Genomic DNA, 15,560 nt, shown 5'->3' with positions numbered 1-15,560 from the left:
GCAAGGGCACAGTGGACAAAGGAAGGGTGCCCACATCATGCAGCTCTGGAAGCATCCCTGGAGTGGGTGCAAAAGACAAATGTGAACATAAGTGCCTGGCTAGAGGGGCCTGGGTACAGAAGTTAAAAAGGGAACTGAGAGTGGAGAAGATGGGGGCAGTGTGCAGTCAGGAGACTCGTGGGCGGCCAGGTCTGGGACTGTCCAAGATCTACCTGGGTTGGAAGTGACCTGAGCTTCTGAGCTGAAGAGGCGGTGCAGGGGCCAGAGAGTCCGGGGATACGGGGCGCCAGAGGCCGCAGCTGACTGGGGTCCGGAAAAAGTCCACCGTGCTGGGACAGGGGCTGCTGGGCCAGAGGGCCCGGTGTCTGCGCGGCGGCGTCGGTCCTCCGCCTCCAACACCGGCCGGCACTCCAGTTCCGCGGCGTCCGGGGACTCAGGCTCCTGCAGAAGGGAAAGGAACAGGAGCAGGGGCTCGGGCTGCCCCAGAGCCGCGGCCCCATGCCCTGAGCCCGCCCGCAGCCTTTGGTGCTGATGAACAGCTCCGGCCGCAGCTCCTGACGTCACTCAGAGCGCACCATCCAGGCAGGGGCGGGCTGCTTCTGACGTCACCCTGGACGCACCAACCACGCAGGGAGAGGCAGGGAACTCCGCCCCCGACGTCTTCTTCTCCCTCCCTGAGGAGGGGGCACTTCCGGGGGTCGTTCCCCTTTAACCTCCGCCTTCTCCTCCCTCCTGGGTAGCCAGAGCCTGAGACCCCACCCCGGGGCGGAGTTCGCGCAGTGACACGTCGGACGGCGGCGGCAGAGGCTCCGGCAGCGAGTCAAGGACCGCGAGGGCACAGAGCGGCAGCTGGGGGGGATCGGAGCGCGGCGCGGGGTATCGGGCTTGGGCCGCGGGCTCTGCTCGGCGGGGAGGGAGGGGGCCCGCCCGCTGGGCCTGGGCCCCCCCGGATCCGCCCCCTCCCCGGTCCCGCCCCCTCGGAGCCTCCCTCGGCTGCTCTGGGGCTGCGACGGGGCCGGGGGTCTGCGGTCCGGGCGCCATGCGGGCGTCACTGGTGCTATCGGTGCTGCGGCCCGCGGGGCCCGTGGCCGTGGGCATCTCCCTGGGCTTCACTCTGAGTCTGCTCAGTGTCACCTGGGTGGAGGAACCGTGCGGCCCAGGGCCGCCCCAGCCTGGAGACTCTGAGCTGCCGCCGCGCGGCAACACCAACGCAGCGCGTCGGCCCAATTCTGTGCAACCTGGCGCGGAGCGCGAGAAGACCGGGGCCGGCGCAGGCGCCGGGGAGAACTGGGAGCCGCGTGTCTTGCCCTACCACCCCGCACAGCCGGGCCAGGCTGCCAAAAAGGCCGTCAGGTAGGGGTCAGCCCCACCCGCCCCGCCTCCTGGGCACTGGCCGGGGCGCGCGCGCCGGGGAGGCCGCCGAGGGCCGGGTCAGGCTCCGGAAGGAAGGGGCTGGCCGGCCAGGAAGTCTTTGGGCTCCGATAATTTCCGATGCCCTGCTTCCCCGGGAGCTGTGGGACCCGTCTGAAGCCCTGTCCCGGCCTGGGCTGAAATTGCCCGCCTCTGTCAGAAATCTGCTCGACCTCATGGTCCCCCAAAGAGCCTCTTAGAAGCCTGGCTGGGCTGTTGGGCTGGAGGAATGACTGGTATATAAGGTGGGTGTATAGAGAGAGAAAGAAAAGCCTACGATTTACCTATAGCTCTTGTTCCTGCGTAGTTTACAGGCGCCACCAGGAGGGGAGGTGGTACCCATCACATTAATTCCTCTCCTGATGAGTTTAAATAATTTCTTCTAAATAACACTGGGTTCAAATTTCAGTTCTGCAACTTGCATTCTGCGTTATGGCAGGTAAATTACTAGAACCCCTGAGCCTCAGACTGCCCCTTCCCCAAACATGTTCAATACCATATGTTCCTTTACATCATTTATGCAGTGCATTTATGGTATAATGGCATATTTGTATAGAGATGAATGTATGCATAGTATATGCAGTAGCTTCTGTGCACCAAGAGTTTGGCTAAGTGCTTTAAATAGGTAACAGTCATCCCCGTTTTACAGTGACGCTACTGCACTCAGATGGGTGAAATAACTTGCTCAAGGATGCCTAACTACTAAGTAGTGAAACCAAAAATTAAACCCACACCATATGTCTCAGATCTGCTTGAATATTTCCACACCCCAAATGCAAAGCACTATGTATGTAAGGCTAATATTTCGTTTAAATCCTGTGACCCTATTCATAGGTGAGGAAACAGGCCCCGAGAGGACATAACCTGTCCCAGGCCAGAATCCATGTAGACTGCCTCCTGCCTGCCTTGTTGTCTTTTCATAACTTTGTGCTGTTGCCTCTCCCAGGACCCGCTACATCAGCACGGAGCTGGGCATCAGGCAGAGACTGCTCGTGGCGGTGCTGACCTCACAGGCCACGTTGCCCACTCTGGGTGTGGCTGTGAACCGCACGCTGGGGCACCGGCTAGAGCGTGTGGTGTTCTTGACTGGTGCTCGGGGCCGCCGGGCACCACCGGGCATGGCCGTGGTGACGCTGGGTGAGGAGCGGCCCATCGGGCACCTACACCTGGCACTGCGCCATCTGCTGGATCAGCACAGTGACGACTTTGACTGGTTCTTCCTAGTGCCCGATGCTACCTACACCGAGGCGCACGGGCTGGCACGCCTAGCTGGCCGCCTCAGCCTGGCCGCCTCTGCCCACCTCTATTTGGGCCGGCCCCAGGACTTCATTGGCGGGGAGCCCGCCCCAGGCCGCTACTGCCACGGCGGCTTTGGGGTGCTTCTGTCTCGCACACTTCTGCTGCAGCTGCGCCCCCACCTGGAAGGCTGCCGCAACGACATCGTCAGTGCGCGTCCGGACGAGTGGCTGGGACGCTGCATCCTTGATGCCACCGGCGTGGGCTGCACTGGAGACCACGAGGTGGGACGACAAGCAGCCCTATTGGTGCCTCCTAGCTGGGCTTATACACTTCCTCAGAGGCAAAGGGCGGTGGAGACACAGTCCTGGATTTGTGTGCTGGTTCTGTCATTTTCTATCCCTGTGACTACAGGCCAATGATTAAATCTCCTGAGCTTAAGTATCCTCATCCATGCCAATGGAATTAATTATCACTTGGAGTGGTTATAAGGATTAGAGGAAATAAGGGGCCTATAGTAGGTATGAAAGAGCCCTGGTGGTGCAGTGGTTAAAGTGTTTGACTGTTAACCCAAAGGTTGGCGGTTTGAAATCACCAGTGGCTCTGCGGGAGAAAGACGTGGCAGTCTGCTTCTGTAAAGATTTACAGCCTTGGAAACCCTATGGGGGCACTACAAGCTGGAATCGACTCGATGGCAATGGGTTTGTTTTTTTGGTATAGGAGGTATCAAGGAGCCCTGATGGTGCAATTGTTAAGCTCTCAGTTGCTAACAATAAGGTTGGCAGTTCAAACCCACCTAGTGGCTTCACAGGAGAAAAGACTGGGCAGTCTGATCCAGTAAAGATTGACAGACTAGAAAACCGTGTGGGGTAGTTTTACTCTGTCACATGGGGTAACTATGAGTTGAAATCGATTCGACGACACCTAAGAACAGCAACACAGTAGGTGTCAGTGTTAGCTATTTTATTTAAGCCCCTGGACACTTATGTGAGATAGGACAGGTGTATGCATGCCCATTTCACGGATGAGCTAGCAGAGGCTTGCCCAAGGTCACACAAGCTCACAACAGATCAAGGTGAACTTAATCCAACTGAATTCTGACTCACACAACAGGTCATGGAGATGAAACACTCACCATGAGGCAAGGAGAAAGCCCGTCCTGTTGGTCTTCTCATTATGGACTCTTTCTCTTCCTCTCCCTAGGGGGTGCACTATAGCTATCTGGAGCTGAGCCCTGGGGAGCCTGTGCAGGAGGGGGACCCTCGTTTCCGCAGTACCCTGACAGCCCATCCTGTGCGTGACCCTGTGCACATGTACCAACTGCACAAGGCTTTTGCCCGAGCTGAGCTGGAGCGCACGTACCAGGAGATCCAGGAGTTGCAGGTACGATCTGGGCAGGGCCTGAGAGGTCTCAGACCCCAGGGAGATACAAAGTGAGCTCTAGAATCAAACGGCAACCTGCCTCCCAGCCCTTGTGTGTTTCCACTTTCCTCAGAGGACCCCCTCCAGAACGCTCCCCCCACCCTTTAACTCTTAGGCTGCCTGCATCTGGGGGGAAGGATGAGTGGAAGGCCTGGGTGGGGAGAGAGTGGCACAGGACTGAGGAGCCATCCTGCATGGCATCTGCTGCCTGCCTAGTCCTCCAGCTGTGGGATGGCCCCCTCAGCCTCTGCCTTAACTCATGACCTGTTTTCTCCGACCCAGTGGGAGATCCAGAACACCAGCCGCTTGGCAGCTGACGGCGAGCGGGCAGCTGCCTGGCCTGTGGGCATTCCAGCCCCCTCCCGCCCAGCCTCCCGCTTTGAGGTGCTGCGCTGGGAATACTTCACGGAGCAGCATGCTTTTTCCTGCGCTGATGGCTCTCCCCGCTGCCCACTGCGTGGGGCTGACCGAGCCGATGTGGCCGACGTTCTCGGGGCAGCCCTGGAGGAACTCAACCGCCGTTACCATCCGGCACTGAGGCTCCAGAAGCAGCAGCTGGTTAATGGCTACCGACGCTTTGATCCTGCCCGGGGTATGGAGTACACGCTGGACCTGCAGCTGGAGGCGCAGACCCCCCAGGGTGGCCGCTGGCCCCTCACCCGCCGGGTACAGCTGCTCCGGCCGCTCAGCCGCGTGGAGATCCTGCCTGTGCCCTATGTCACCGAGGCCTCACGTCTCACTGTGCTGCTGCCTCTGGCTGCGGCTGAGCGTGACCTGGCCCCTGGCTTCCTGGAGGCCTTCGCCACCGCAGCACTGGAGCCTGGCGACGCCGCGGCAGCCCTGACTCTGCTGCTGCTTTATGAGCCTCGCCAGGCCCAGCGGGCAGCCCACGCAGATGTCTTCGCACCTGTCAAAGCCCATGTGGCAGAGCTGGAGCGGCGTTTCCCCGGTGCCCGGGTGCCGTGGCTCAGTGTGCAGACAGCAGCCCCCTCACCCCTGCGCCTCATGGACCTGCTCTCCAAGAAGCACCCATTGGACACACTGTTCCTGCTGGCCGGGCCAGACACAGTGCTCACTCCTGACTTCCTAAACCGCTGTCGCATGCATGCCATCTCTGGCTGGCAGGCATTCTTTCCCATGCACTTCCAGTCCTTCCACCCGGCCGTGGCGCCACCGCAGGGCCCCGGGCCACCAGAGCTGGGCCGTGACACGGGCCGCTTCGATCGCCAGGCAGCCAGTGAGGCCTGCTTCTACAATTCCGACTATGTGGCAGCCCGTGGGCGGCTGGCGGCAGCCACAGAGCAGGAGGAGGAGCTGCTGGAGAGCCTGGATGTGTACGAGCTGTTTCTACGCTTCTCGGGCCTACACGTGCTGCGGGCAGTGGAACCCGCACTACTGCAGCACTACCGGGCCCAGCCGTGCAGCGCTCGGCTCAGCGAGGACCTGTACCACCGCTGCCGCCAGAGTGTGCTCGAGGGCCTTGGCTCCCGCACCCAGCTCGCCATGCTGCTCTTCGAGCAGGAGCAGGGCAACAGCACCTGACCCCACCGGGCCTGGGCCCTGGCACAGCTGTGTGTGCCCCACTGCTCCCCAACATCCCGGAGTCCCCTGCCAGCCTCGCCAGACAGGGCTGGCCCCAGCCTCAAACCCCAGGGCAGCCACTGGCCCCCTCTCTCTGGCTTTGTGGGTCCCGGGGCTCAGGACAAGCCCTAGGGGAGGAGTTCTCCAAGCCACCCCTTCCTGCCTCAAAGATCTCCCTGCACACTTGACGCTGCTGATTCCGGCTGTGGCCTCCGAGTATTTATGCAGTTCAGTCTGCCTGACGCCAGTCCACCTCCTGGGTCAGCCCTGGGGGCTGGGCTGCAGATGAATTGTTGGAAGGAAAGGGGAGCCGAGAGAGGAGGGTAGGGCATTTCTCAATTTCTCCCTTCTGTACCCCTGATGAAGCTCCCTGCCTTGAATAAACTGGCTGAGCGAGGACTACTGATTCTGAGTGTTTGGAAGGCACCCTGGGTGGCACAAATGGTTTGTGGTCAACTACTAACATAAAAGTTGGTGGTTCAAACCAACTCAGTGGCACTTTGGAAGAAAGGCCTGGTGATCTGCTTCCGTAAAGATACAGCCAAGACGACCCCATGGAGCAGTCCTTCAATTCTTCTCTGTAACAGATGAGGTTGCAATGAGTTGGAATTGACTTGATGGTGACAGGTGTGGTTTTTCGGTTTTAGCTTGGGTTGGGCAGAGGGGTGGAGGTGAGGATGGAGGCTCCCTTGTCCCTGCTGGGCCTGGATTTCTCTTACCAGGGAGTCCTGTGTATGCCCAGCTCTGCCCCAGCATCTGCTATGTCACACAGACACAGAATTGTGTATGCCTCTTTATTCCCAATTTCGTCAGCACTTTATAAAACCAGACTGGAGGGAGGGAGGCCTGAGAAGGTGCCCTTCCCCACCCCGCAAGCTCAGCCAGGGTCTGAAAGTTCTCCTGCCCGCTCCCTGTGGAGGGAGTGCTGGGGTGAAGTGGGATGGGTGCAGGGGGAACTGGGAGCTGGGCCAGGCCTGCTGGGCCACCCACTCCCCCTGCCAAGAGGGGAGCTGGGCCTGGAGAGGGACAGGAAGCAGGGTGGCTCAGCAATCCTGAGTCCTGGGGGCTCGCCCTCTCCTGCTGACACTCTGGTTGGGACCCTGGCTGTCCCTGAATCACCACCCTTCCTTCCCAGCAGCCCCACCCAGCCTTCTACATCTGTACCCCCACCCCAACCCTATCCTCCCTAAATATATACAAATTTACAGAGGGTTCCACCCCTGCTGGGGTGGGCTCCTTCTTCCACTTCCCTCTCCTTTCCTCCCATCCCTTCCACGGGGGGCCCAAGGCCTAATCTCCAGCCCTCCCTGGGGCACCAGCCTGGGGGAGGGTGGTGCAGACAAGAAGGACCCTTGTGCAAAGAAGCAGCTGGTGCCAGGGGCTGGTGAGAGCAGGAACTGAGTCCCCATCCTCCCAATGAGCACCTCCTCTCACCCTGCACCCTTTGGCTGCCCCCAGGCCTTCGAGGTCCCAGGAGCAAGCAAAGAAAATGTTGGGGGCCTGGGGGAGGGTCCCAGACTCCTGGGTTCTTTCAGACACAGCCCCATCCTAGCAAGCGAAGTCTTCAGAGAGGCCTCTTGGGGGGCCATGGGGGTGGTGGTGGTTGGGGAGCAGGCTGCTGGCCCCCCCACCCTCAGTACGGCCTCGGCTCGGGCAGGGACTCTAAAGCCAAGAGGAGACAGGGCAGGGAGAGCTCAAGAGGTGCCCCCAAGCCTCCTTCAGCCAGCCTTCCTTGTCCCTGGAGGGCAGGGACCGCCCCCAGGCTGGTTCTGATGTGGGGGTCGGGGGAGGGGGAGGATCCCATCCTGGGGAGAGTGGGGGTATTCCATCCCGGGGAGGGGGCGCGGGCTGCAACTGCAGGTCCTCCTCACCTGCTCCTTCAGCTCCTGCAGCCCCAAGGTGGAGATGCCTCCAGTGGAGGTCCGCAGGGGGGTCTTGGGACGACGCCACACCCGCTTTAGTCGGTCCCAGGACACCTTGGGGTTCAGGGTGAGGGGACGGCAAGGAGCTCAGGAAATTCGATAGAGAAAGGAGGGCCTTTCCAGGCCCACCTTAGAGGGCTTGCCACCCCAGCAGACCCTCACTCTGACTCCCCCATACTCCCACCCTTCCTTTTTCCTTGACTTCTCAGGCCTTAGCATCGGAGTAGAGTGGGCCCAGGCCTTCCAGCCAGTCAGGGGACCCTGGCAAGCTCGACTTCCCCACCAGACCAGCTCAGCCTAGGAAGCCTGCCCCATCCCCTTGGTTTTTCCCACAGCCCTCCTCCACTCCCCCTCCCTCCCCTGGCTGGGTGGCCCCTGCCAGGCCTCCCACCCTTGCCTCATAGATGTAGTCAAGGATCTCCAGCAGTGTAAGGATGCTGGCCCCAATAAAGAGGCCCATCTGTCCCCCGAGGTCACCTGGAGCAGGAGAGCAGGGTCAGAGGGAGGAGGCTGGGCTGACCAATCCCCAGGGGAGTCAGGGCAGGAGCCAGGTCTCACCTAGCAGGGCTGATAGCCCGTAGGCTGCTTGCTGCTCCATGGCCTCAGAAGTCAGGGCTTCGAAAAAGACGTCTAGGACCAGGAAGTTCTCCCTGTGGAGACCGGAAGCAGGGTATCCTTAGGAGGTGGCTGACAGGCATCCCAGGTCCAGCAGATCCTGATCTGAGACCCACCCCTCCCCCCGCACCAGGAAGCTGGTAACACCCCTTCAGGATCCCAGAGTCTGTGAAGGGAGGCGGTCCCAGATGCACATTCACCTCAGATTTTGAGTCAAAGCAGAGGGCCTGAGAGAGCAAAGTAAAAACCCCTGGGCCCTGCCTCCTCTCTAAAGCAGCTAATACTGTTCACTTTGCCTCGTCCCTATGCCTCTTTAGAACCTTCAGTGGCTCTGGATTGCCCAACAGTCCACTCCAAATTTTGCCTTCCAGACTTTGAAGGCTGCCCTTGATCTGCTCCATTGCTCCTTCTGATCCAAACTGCTTTCTTCTCTGCTGCCCTCTGCTCAGGCTGGTCTCTGCACCATCCCACAGTTCTCTAACCAGATGCTTCCCCTCCTTTCTCCTCTCACAGATCAAAGCCCGGGGTCCTCAGCTCATGTCTCCCCCATGCCCCCTGCCCCACCCACATATATCTGCTGGAGTCTGAGAATCAGTCCTGCACCATCAGAAGTGGGTTCATTCACAAATTGTGTCTTGGGCTTGGGTTCATAATCATGTCTCCACAGGACCCAGCACTGGCAAGGCAGCCCGAGGGTGCTCAGCATCTGTGGACTGGTGGCAGGGGACCAGACCCAGGGCTCTGTGGGGTCCTGCACGCCAGTCTGTTCCACTCTTATCCCATCCGGCTCCCCTCCCCCAGCACCACTGTCACTTGACATGCATTTAATGGCTCCCAGGTTGCTGGGGTGGGGCGCAAAACTGAGGGTTCTAAATCAATGGGGTAATGCAGCAGCGACAGAGATATGTGCAGGGTGCTGGAGGGGCTCAGAGGAAAGGCATCTGGACGAGAAAGGGCTTCCCTGGAGGTGGAGACCTGGATGTGATGTGAAGGATGGGTAGCGGTTATTTAGAAGAAAGACAATGTGAAAGGCATTCCTACCAGAGGACTCACCATGAACAAAGGTGTAGCCCACCCCCAGTCTCCACCACACGTGCTCATGCATGCACACGTACACACATGCACGCACATGTACACACATGCATGCACACACATGCACACATACCGTATGTAGGTCTCATTGCGGTTGTACTTCCTTGCCAGGTACCGCGCTGAGCCCCTGTTGGGGATCCTGACCATGGAGATTTCTTTCCCATAGCGGGTCAGGTTGCAGGGGGTAGGACAGAAACATGGGCCCTCGGAGCCCCCACCCAGGGAGTCTGCAACACAGAGACACCAACTGCAGTGGGAGAAGGGAGGGGTCCTGGCCCACTAGCTGCAAGGAGGACGCACAGGGGCTGCCCTGAGGCAGGCAAGTCCACACTGAGGACCTCTACTGGACAGCCTTGGTACTGCCTAGAGAGGCTGGCTGGGAGCCCTTCCTGGACCAGCTTCAGACTACCCAAGAAAACAGGTGTAGGCAGAACCTCACAGCACCCTCCCATGGGTTTATTCCTCTGCTGTTGCATCCCACTGGGGCAAAGGAGGTCCTCATAGCTCAGAAAGGGCAAAGCCCATCCACCAGAGCCACCACATGAGACCTCAGACACACAAGGAGGCTTGAGGAGGAGGCTTAGATGGATGGATAGAAGGATAGAAAAATGGATAGACGGATAGATGGATGGATGGATGGATGGATGGATGGACGGATGGATGGACAGACGGACGGATGGATGGATGGCTGGATGGATGGACAGATGGATGGATAGATGGATGGAGCGATGGTTGGATGGATGGACAGTTGGATGGCTGGATGGATGGCAGATCAGGGGAGGTCTGTGGACAGAAGAGTTTGCCTTACCCACTTGGACCACCAGCACTGCATTTTTCTTGAGACCAAGAAAGAAGTGATTCCACTTCCCCAGCAAGGGCAAGCTCATTGGCTGAACCAAGGCGAGAAGCCTAGTCCTTCACTCCCAGACCTGGATTGCTGCCCCACCCCCTGTTGCCTCCACTTACCCAAGTGTCCACACCTGCAGAGGCCCATGTCGTCAGACCCCCTGAGCTATGGGATAAGGCTCTCCCCCTAGGAAGAACCCTCCGGGGGAGATTGGGAGGAGAGGTGCCAAGGCAGTGAGGATAAGATGGATAGAGAGATAAAGAGCAGGGCGATGGAGAGGGAGGGAAGGGAGCAGGCAGCACGGACCCAGTGTGTGGTCAGCACACTCGATGTAGATATTGGGTGGGCAGATGGTCTCATTGCCTGAAAAGAGAAGATTATTCCTTGGGTCTCTATGGTCACTTACCCCCTCCCCAGCCACACGCCGATATGTGGGCACATACACATGCACAGATGAATTTGTACACACTCATGCATGTAAGCACAGAAACTTACACATGCATTTATCACGTAGCACATGCCCACTTGCATGCACATGCATATGCACACACATTTGTATATACTTGTTCAAACATACACACATGATCCCCACACATACACAAGCACAAAAGTACATAGCACACGTGTGCAAAAATACATATTAGCATACACACAAATGCATGTGTGCATTCGCATATGCATATGTGAAACATGCATAGAATCCCAAACGTATCTGCATGCACGCGTGGGTATAGACACGCACACACGTGCTTGTACACATGCATCTGCCCGAGCACAAGAGCAGTGATCTCCCCGAGGTTCCGAGCCTGGCCGGCACCCAGAGGGCTGGCTGGGGGTGGGTACTCACCTGGCATGTGCACCATCCGGCAGTGGCAGCGCTGTAACACGGCCTCCTTTTCACAGCGCAGGCGGCAGGCAGACACGCTGTAGGCTGAGTAGCCCTGAAGCTTGGGCTCCCAGAGCTCGCTCTCCGCCCGGCAGTTGCCCCAGGGCTGGGGCAGATAGGTCAGCTGCAGAGGCAGGGCGGGATGGGGTCACGCACAGGAATTTAGCCTGCCCTCCAGCGTCCATAGCCCCGGCAGAGTCAATGGGTGAGCTGGCGGACTGTGGGCTTCTGGAGGGAAGGTCTGGTCACACCCAACCCAGGGCCCAGTGGGAGCTGCCTACCCGCTGTTCCTGGCAGGACACGAAGGTCTGGAAGCCTGGGGACACGCCGAAGCCCAGCTGGTGGATGTAGGGCGGCTCCTCTTGGCTGTGGATCTGCACCCGGATGCCAGCCTCGAATGATGTCTCGTCTGCGCAGGGGAGAGGGAGACCCGTGGAAACCCAACCCAGGCAGAGGACCTGGGCCTGAGCCCCCAAGTCAGTCCCATCACTTATCCTCCTGCATACTTGTCTCCCTCCAGATGGGCAGGTACTCCTCCTGTTGAATGTCCAGCATGATCTCCAGGCCACTGCCCATGCCCCCCGCCCGGCTGGGCAGTGGGCTCTGTGGATCTGCGTTGAAGGTGTAACACTTCCCATAGCGAGTATAGACCTGGGGGTAAGAAGAAGAGGGGGAGAGATAGAAGGCGGGGCTAAGGACACCCCAGGGTTCCCGTCCCTCTGTGGGCCCCCAGAGGCCTCCACCAGACCTACCTGGACACTCCTGTCCCATATCCCAGCCTCTTCCTTGGGTGCCATCTTTTCTGCTGACATCCTCCCTTGTGTGTATGTGTTGTGTGTCATTGAGTCAATTCTGACTCATAGTGACCCTATAGGGCAGAGTAGAACTTCCCCATAGGGCTTCCGAGGCTGTAGTCACCACGGAAGCAGACTGTCATATCTCAAGGAGCAGTTGGTGGGTTTGAACAGCTGACCTTTCGGTTAGCAGCCAAGCACTTAACCACTGCACCGCCAGGGCTGCTTCATCCTCCCTTAGATGATTAAAAGACATCTCCAACTTATATCTATAACAGAACTCTTGATATCCCCCCAAACCCTGTCCCCCATCAGTCTCCTCCTTCGAAGTAAAGGGTCCCACTTCTCAAGCCAGAATCCCTGAAATTTCCCTCTCCCTCACCCCCACATCCAATACAACAGCTATCTGGAACAACTCTACTCCAGAAATATATTTAGAATCCATCCACCTTCTCTTCATCTCCAGAGCCCCCCATTCATCATCATTTTGTACCTGGACCAGGGTGGTGGCCTCCTGACTGGCCTCCCTTCTCCCGTTCTTGCCCCTCCCCCCAGCCCATTCTCCTTTTAAATGGCTTCTACCACCACCATCACCAGGTACTGTTGGTTTGATCCTGACTCATGGCGACCCCATGTGTGTCAGAGTAGAGCTGTGTTCCTTAGAGTTTTCAATGGCTGATATTTTGGAAGTAGATCACCAAGCCTTTCTTTCAAGGCACCTCTGGGTGGACTTGAACCTCTAACCTTTCAGTTAGTAGCTGAGCACGTAACCCTTTGTGCCACCCAGGGACTCCTTAAAGTACTTGTTAGTTGCCATGGAGTTGATTCTGACGTATGGCAACCCCATGTGTGCAGAGTAGAACTGTGCTCTGTAGGGTTTTCAAGGTTGTGATCTTTCAGAAGCAGATTGTCAGGCCTGTCTTCCAAGACGCCTCTGGGTGGACTCGATCCTCCAACTTTTCTATTAGTAGCTGAGCGTTAACCGTTATTGCTATCCAGGGACTTCCCTTAAAGTACTCAGTCAAGTCACTCATCTGCTTAAAACTCAACAACAGCTTCCCACTTCCCTCAGAATGAAGGCCTGGAAGTCTCCACAGGAAGTGACCTTTGCCTCCCTCTCCTGCTTCAAGGAGAGACACTCAGCCCCAGATCTCTGTGACAAATCCAAACCCCTGGGCTGCTCTCCTCCCTTCCTCAGGGCCCTTGTTCATGCTGTTCCCTCTTCTGGAATGTTCCCACCACCACCACCCTGGGCATCGCGAGCTGCTCATCTTTTAAGCCTCAGTTTATGTGTCACTTTTTCAGACACACATGTTCATGGGGTCACCCTCCACTCTTCTTCCTGTTGTTGATTTGCTCCAAGTACTTCTCATGACCTGAGATTCTTGCCTATTTATTCATCTCCTTGCTCGTTGTCCATCTTCCCCCACTCACTAGAGTGTGTGCTGCCCAGGCACAATAAGCACCTTGCCCAGTCCCTTATTAAAAGGGCGCTTTAGTATGAAGTTGGAGTCTCTGGGTGGTGTAAATGGTTGACACGCTTGGCTGCTAATTGAAAGGTTGGAGGTTCGAGTCCACCCAGAGGCACCTCGGAAGGAAGGCCTGGTAATCTACTTCTGAAAAATTAGCTATTGAAAACCCTGTGGGAACAACCAGAAAGCAATTAAAGAGAAAGTTGACATATTGTGGAAAAGGTAACTAACGAAACTGAACAACTTGTGTAGAAAGTGTCAAATGGTAACCTAATTTGCTACGGAAACTTTCACCTAAAACACAACAAAATACTATTTTAAAAAAACGTTTGTTGATAGATTCATGTTACCCAGATAATTCTGTTGTGATACAACTTTTTAATGGTCAATCAACACAGGAAGTGGAAAAATCTAAAAAAGAGAAGAAAACCCTAAGGAGCACAGTTCTACTCTTAACACACATGGAGGTCACCATGAGTCTGAATTGACTCCAAGGCAACTGGTTCTGGTTTTAAGAAGCTTCTGCAGCACTGAATGAAACCCGTGTGGTTCCCTTTACCGTCTGCGGAGAGTTCTCCCCCATGGACACCAGATGGCGCTGGCGCCCCAGAGATGGAGCTGAGGCTCCAGGCCCGAGAGCAGCGCAGCAGCTGGGATGGGAGGAGGTTGAGGGAGAGGCGAATGCTGGTTCTCCGGCAAGCCTCACCCCCTACAGAGTGGAGTCCCCGGGTCAATCGCATCACAGGCAGCACATTCCCTCGGGGCCGAGGGTTGGCGCACTCAATTACTCTCTCTCATTCCCCCTCCCCGCTCCCTGGGAACATTTTCACACTGGTAAAAGCTGGGAAAAACGGTATGGGGCAGTGTTGAAGGGAAAAGATATCCTAAATGTCTAGGTTCAGAGGGAGAGTGTAGAAGGGCGAGAGGTTGAGTTGAGGGCGGTGGGGGTGAGTTCTGCTGTGGGGTAGAGTTAAATCCCCCATCTCCTGCTGAGTTAGCGACCCCGGATTCGATTCTCCCATCTCACACAGTTCTATCACTCAAGCATCCTGCTGAGACCCCTAAAACAAAACCATGTGCATAACAAGCCCTTCGGAGTTTAGAAAATGTGGCCCCGTCTACTGCTACCCCATTTCATCCACTCAACAACCCTGGTATCAGGTAGCTTCGATGATTATCCCAACTATTACAGGTAAGGAAACCAAAGCTCAGAGCGGTGAAGTGACTTGCCCAAGGTCACACAGCAAGTGAGGAAGTTGGAACTCATCTAGATGCAAGGCTCCAGCCACCTAGCAGTTCCCGCAACCCATTGTTGGCAGTCCCCTCCCCAGCCTACCTCACCCCAAGCCCAGCTCCTGCCTCAGCCATCCAGCTGAAACCAGCTGGGAGTGTTGCTCAATGCCCTTCCCCTCCTTTTCTCTTATTTCTCTTTCATTCCACTGCACTCCTCTGCACCTTCCTCACTCTTTCCTCTCCGTATCTGCTGTCTGTCAGTTCCTCACCTGCCCCTTCCCTCCTCCCTCCCCCGCCACACCCTCACCAGATTCTGGGTTCTAGTCCCTGATCCTGTCTGAACTGCCCCTGCCCCAGCCCCCTGCCCATCACGGCCCCACTGAAGTGAAGAATGCACCGACATCCCTTCACCTCAGTCACAGCAGCACCTGCAGCCAGTGAGGCTGGGTCCACCTGTGGACAGGAGTGGGCATCGCTATGCCTCAGGCATGTGCTACATGCTCAATAGTCCATTAAATGGAATCCTCACAGCCACTCTAGGAGGTTGGTATTATCTCCCCATTCTACAGATGAGGAAACGGAGGCTCAGAGTGTTAGGCTGATCTGCCAAGGTCTCTATGATCAATGCTTCTCAAACTTTAATGCACACATGACTCACCTGGGGGTCTTGTTAAAATGCTGATTCTGATTCAGTAGATGTGTATGGGAGGTGGGCAAGGGGTTCTGCATTTCTAACAACTTGCTGGTCCGAGGACCCCAGTTTGAGTAGAAAGGCCCTAGATGAAAGGGTAGGCGTCCAGGGAGACAGTACAACTCTGGACCTGCGTGTGCTCTTACAGCATGTCACTGGGAGAGAGGGGGACCCTGAGGTGGGCTGGGGGTAGGATTCCTGGGTCCTTATTGGTGTGGGAAAGGAAGATGGAGGGGATACATAAATATTTGCCAAAAATTTCAAAGCGCTCACTCTCTTCATATTCCAGGCCAAGTAGATACTGGAATCAGCTCTTGCTGCTACAGCCAGTTTTGAGTGTACTCTCCGTTTGAGAGGCT

General features: G+C 57.0%; 2 protein-coding genes across 2 annotated transcripts in view; one reads left to right on the top strand and one right to left on the bottom strand.

Moving 5' to 3' along the window:
• The first annotated feature begins 805 nt into the window (after positions 1-805).
• CHPF (chondroitin polymerizing factor) lies at positions 806-6,050 on the top strand. Its single transcript, XM_004376350.2, has 4 exons — positions 806-1,353; positions 2,357-2,930; positions 3,850-4,029; positions 4,351-6,050. Exons 1-4 carry the CDS (start codon positions 1,040-1,042, stop codon positions 5,608-5,610), a joined length of 2,328 nt encoding a protein of 775 aa, XP_004376407.1. The 5' UTR covers positions 806-1,039; the 3' UTR covers positions 5,611-6,050.
• A 1,147-nt stretch (positions 6,051-7,197) lies between these two features.
• ASIC4 (acid sensing ion channel subunit family member 4) overlaps positions 7,198-15,560 on the bottom strand; it is a 22,406-nt gene continuing 14,043 nt past the window's right edge. Inside the window, 9 exon segments of the mRNA XM_023731215.1 lie at positions 7,198-7,311; positions 7,521-7,625; positions 7,969-8,048; positions 8,130-8,221; positions 9,352-9,505; positions 10,432-10,488; positions 10,973-11,135; positions 11,293-11,420; positions 11,518-11,662. Of these exon segments, the coding sequence (XP_023586983.1) occupies positions 7,198-7,311; positions 7,521-7,625; positions 7,969-8,048; positions 8,130-8,221; positions 9,352-9,505; positions 10,432-10,488; positions 10,973-11,135; positions 11,293-11,420; positions 11,518-11,662 (1,038 nt within the window).

This window comes from Trichechus manatus, unplaced genomic scaffold (assembly GCF_000243295.1).
Source record: "Trichechus manatus latirostris isolate Lorelei unplaced genomic scaffold, TriManLat1.0 scaffold00041, whole genome shotgun sequence".
Taxonomy (NCBI): Eukaryota; Metazoa; Chordata; class Mammalia; order Sirenia; family Trichechidae; genus Trichechus; species Trichechus manatus.
Note: the sequence above shows the minus strand (reverse complement) of the source record. Positions and strands in the feature narration are given on the sequence as shown.

What these genes read in the sequence shown, in the direction of transcription:
- CHPF (XM_004376350.2), top strand. Translation starts at nt 1,040, where the DNA reads ATGCGGGCGTCACTGGTGCTATCGGTGCTGCGGCCCGCGGGGCCCGTG. An exon ending in GCTGCCAAAAAGGCCGTCAG is followed by an intron (nt 1,354 to 2,356) that starts GTAGGGGTCAGC and finishes TGCCTCTCCCAG; the next exon opens with GACCCGCTACATCAGCACGG. An exon ending in AGGAGATCCAGGAGTTGCAG is followed by an intron (nt 4,030 to 4,350) that starts GTACGATCTGGG and finishes TCTCCGACCCAG; the next exon opens with TGGGAGATCCAGAACACCAG.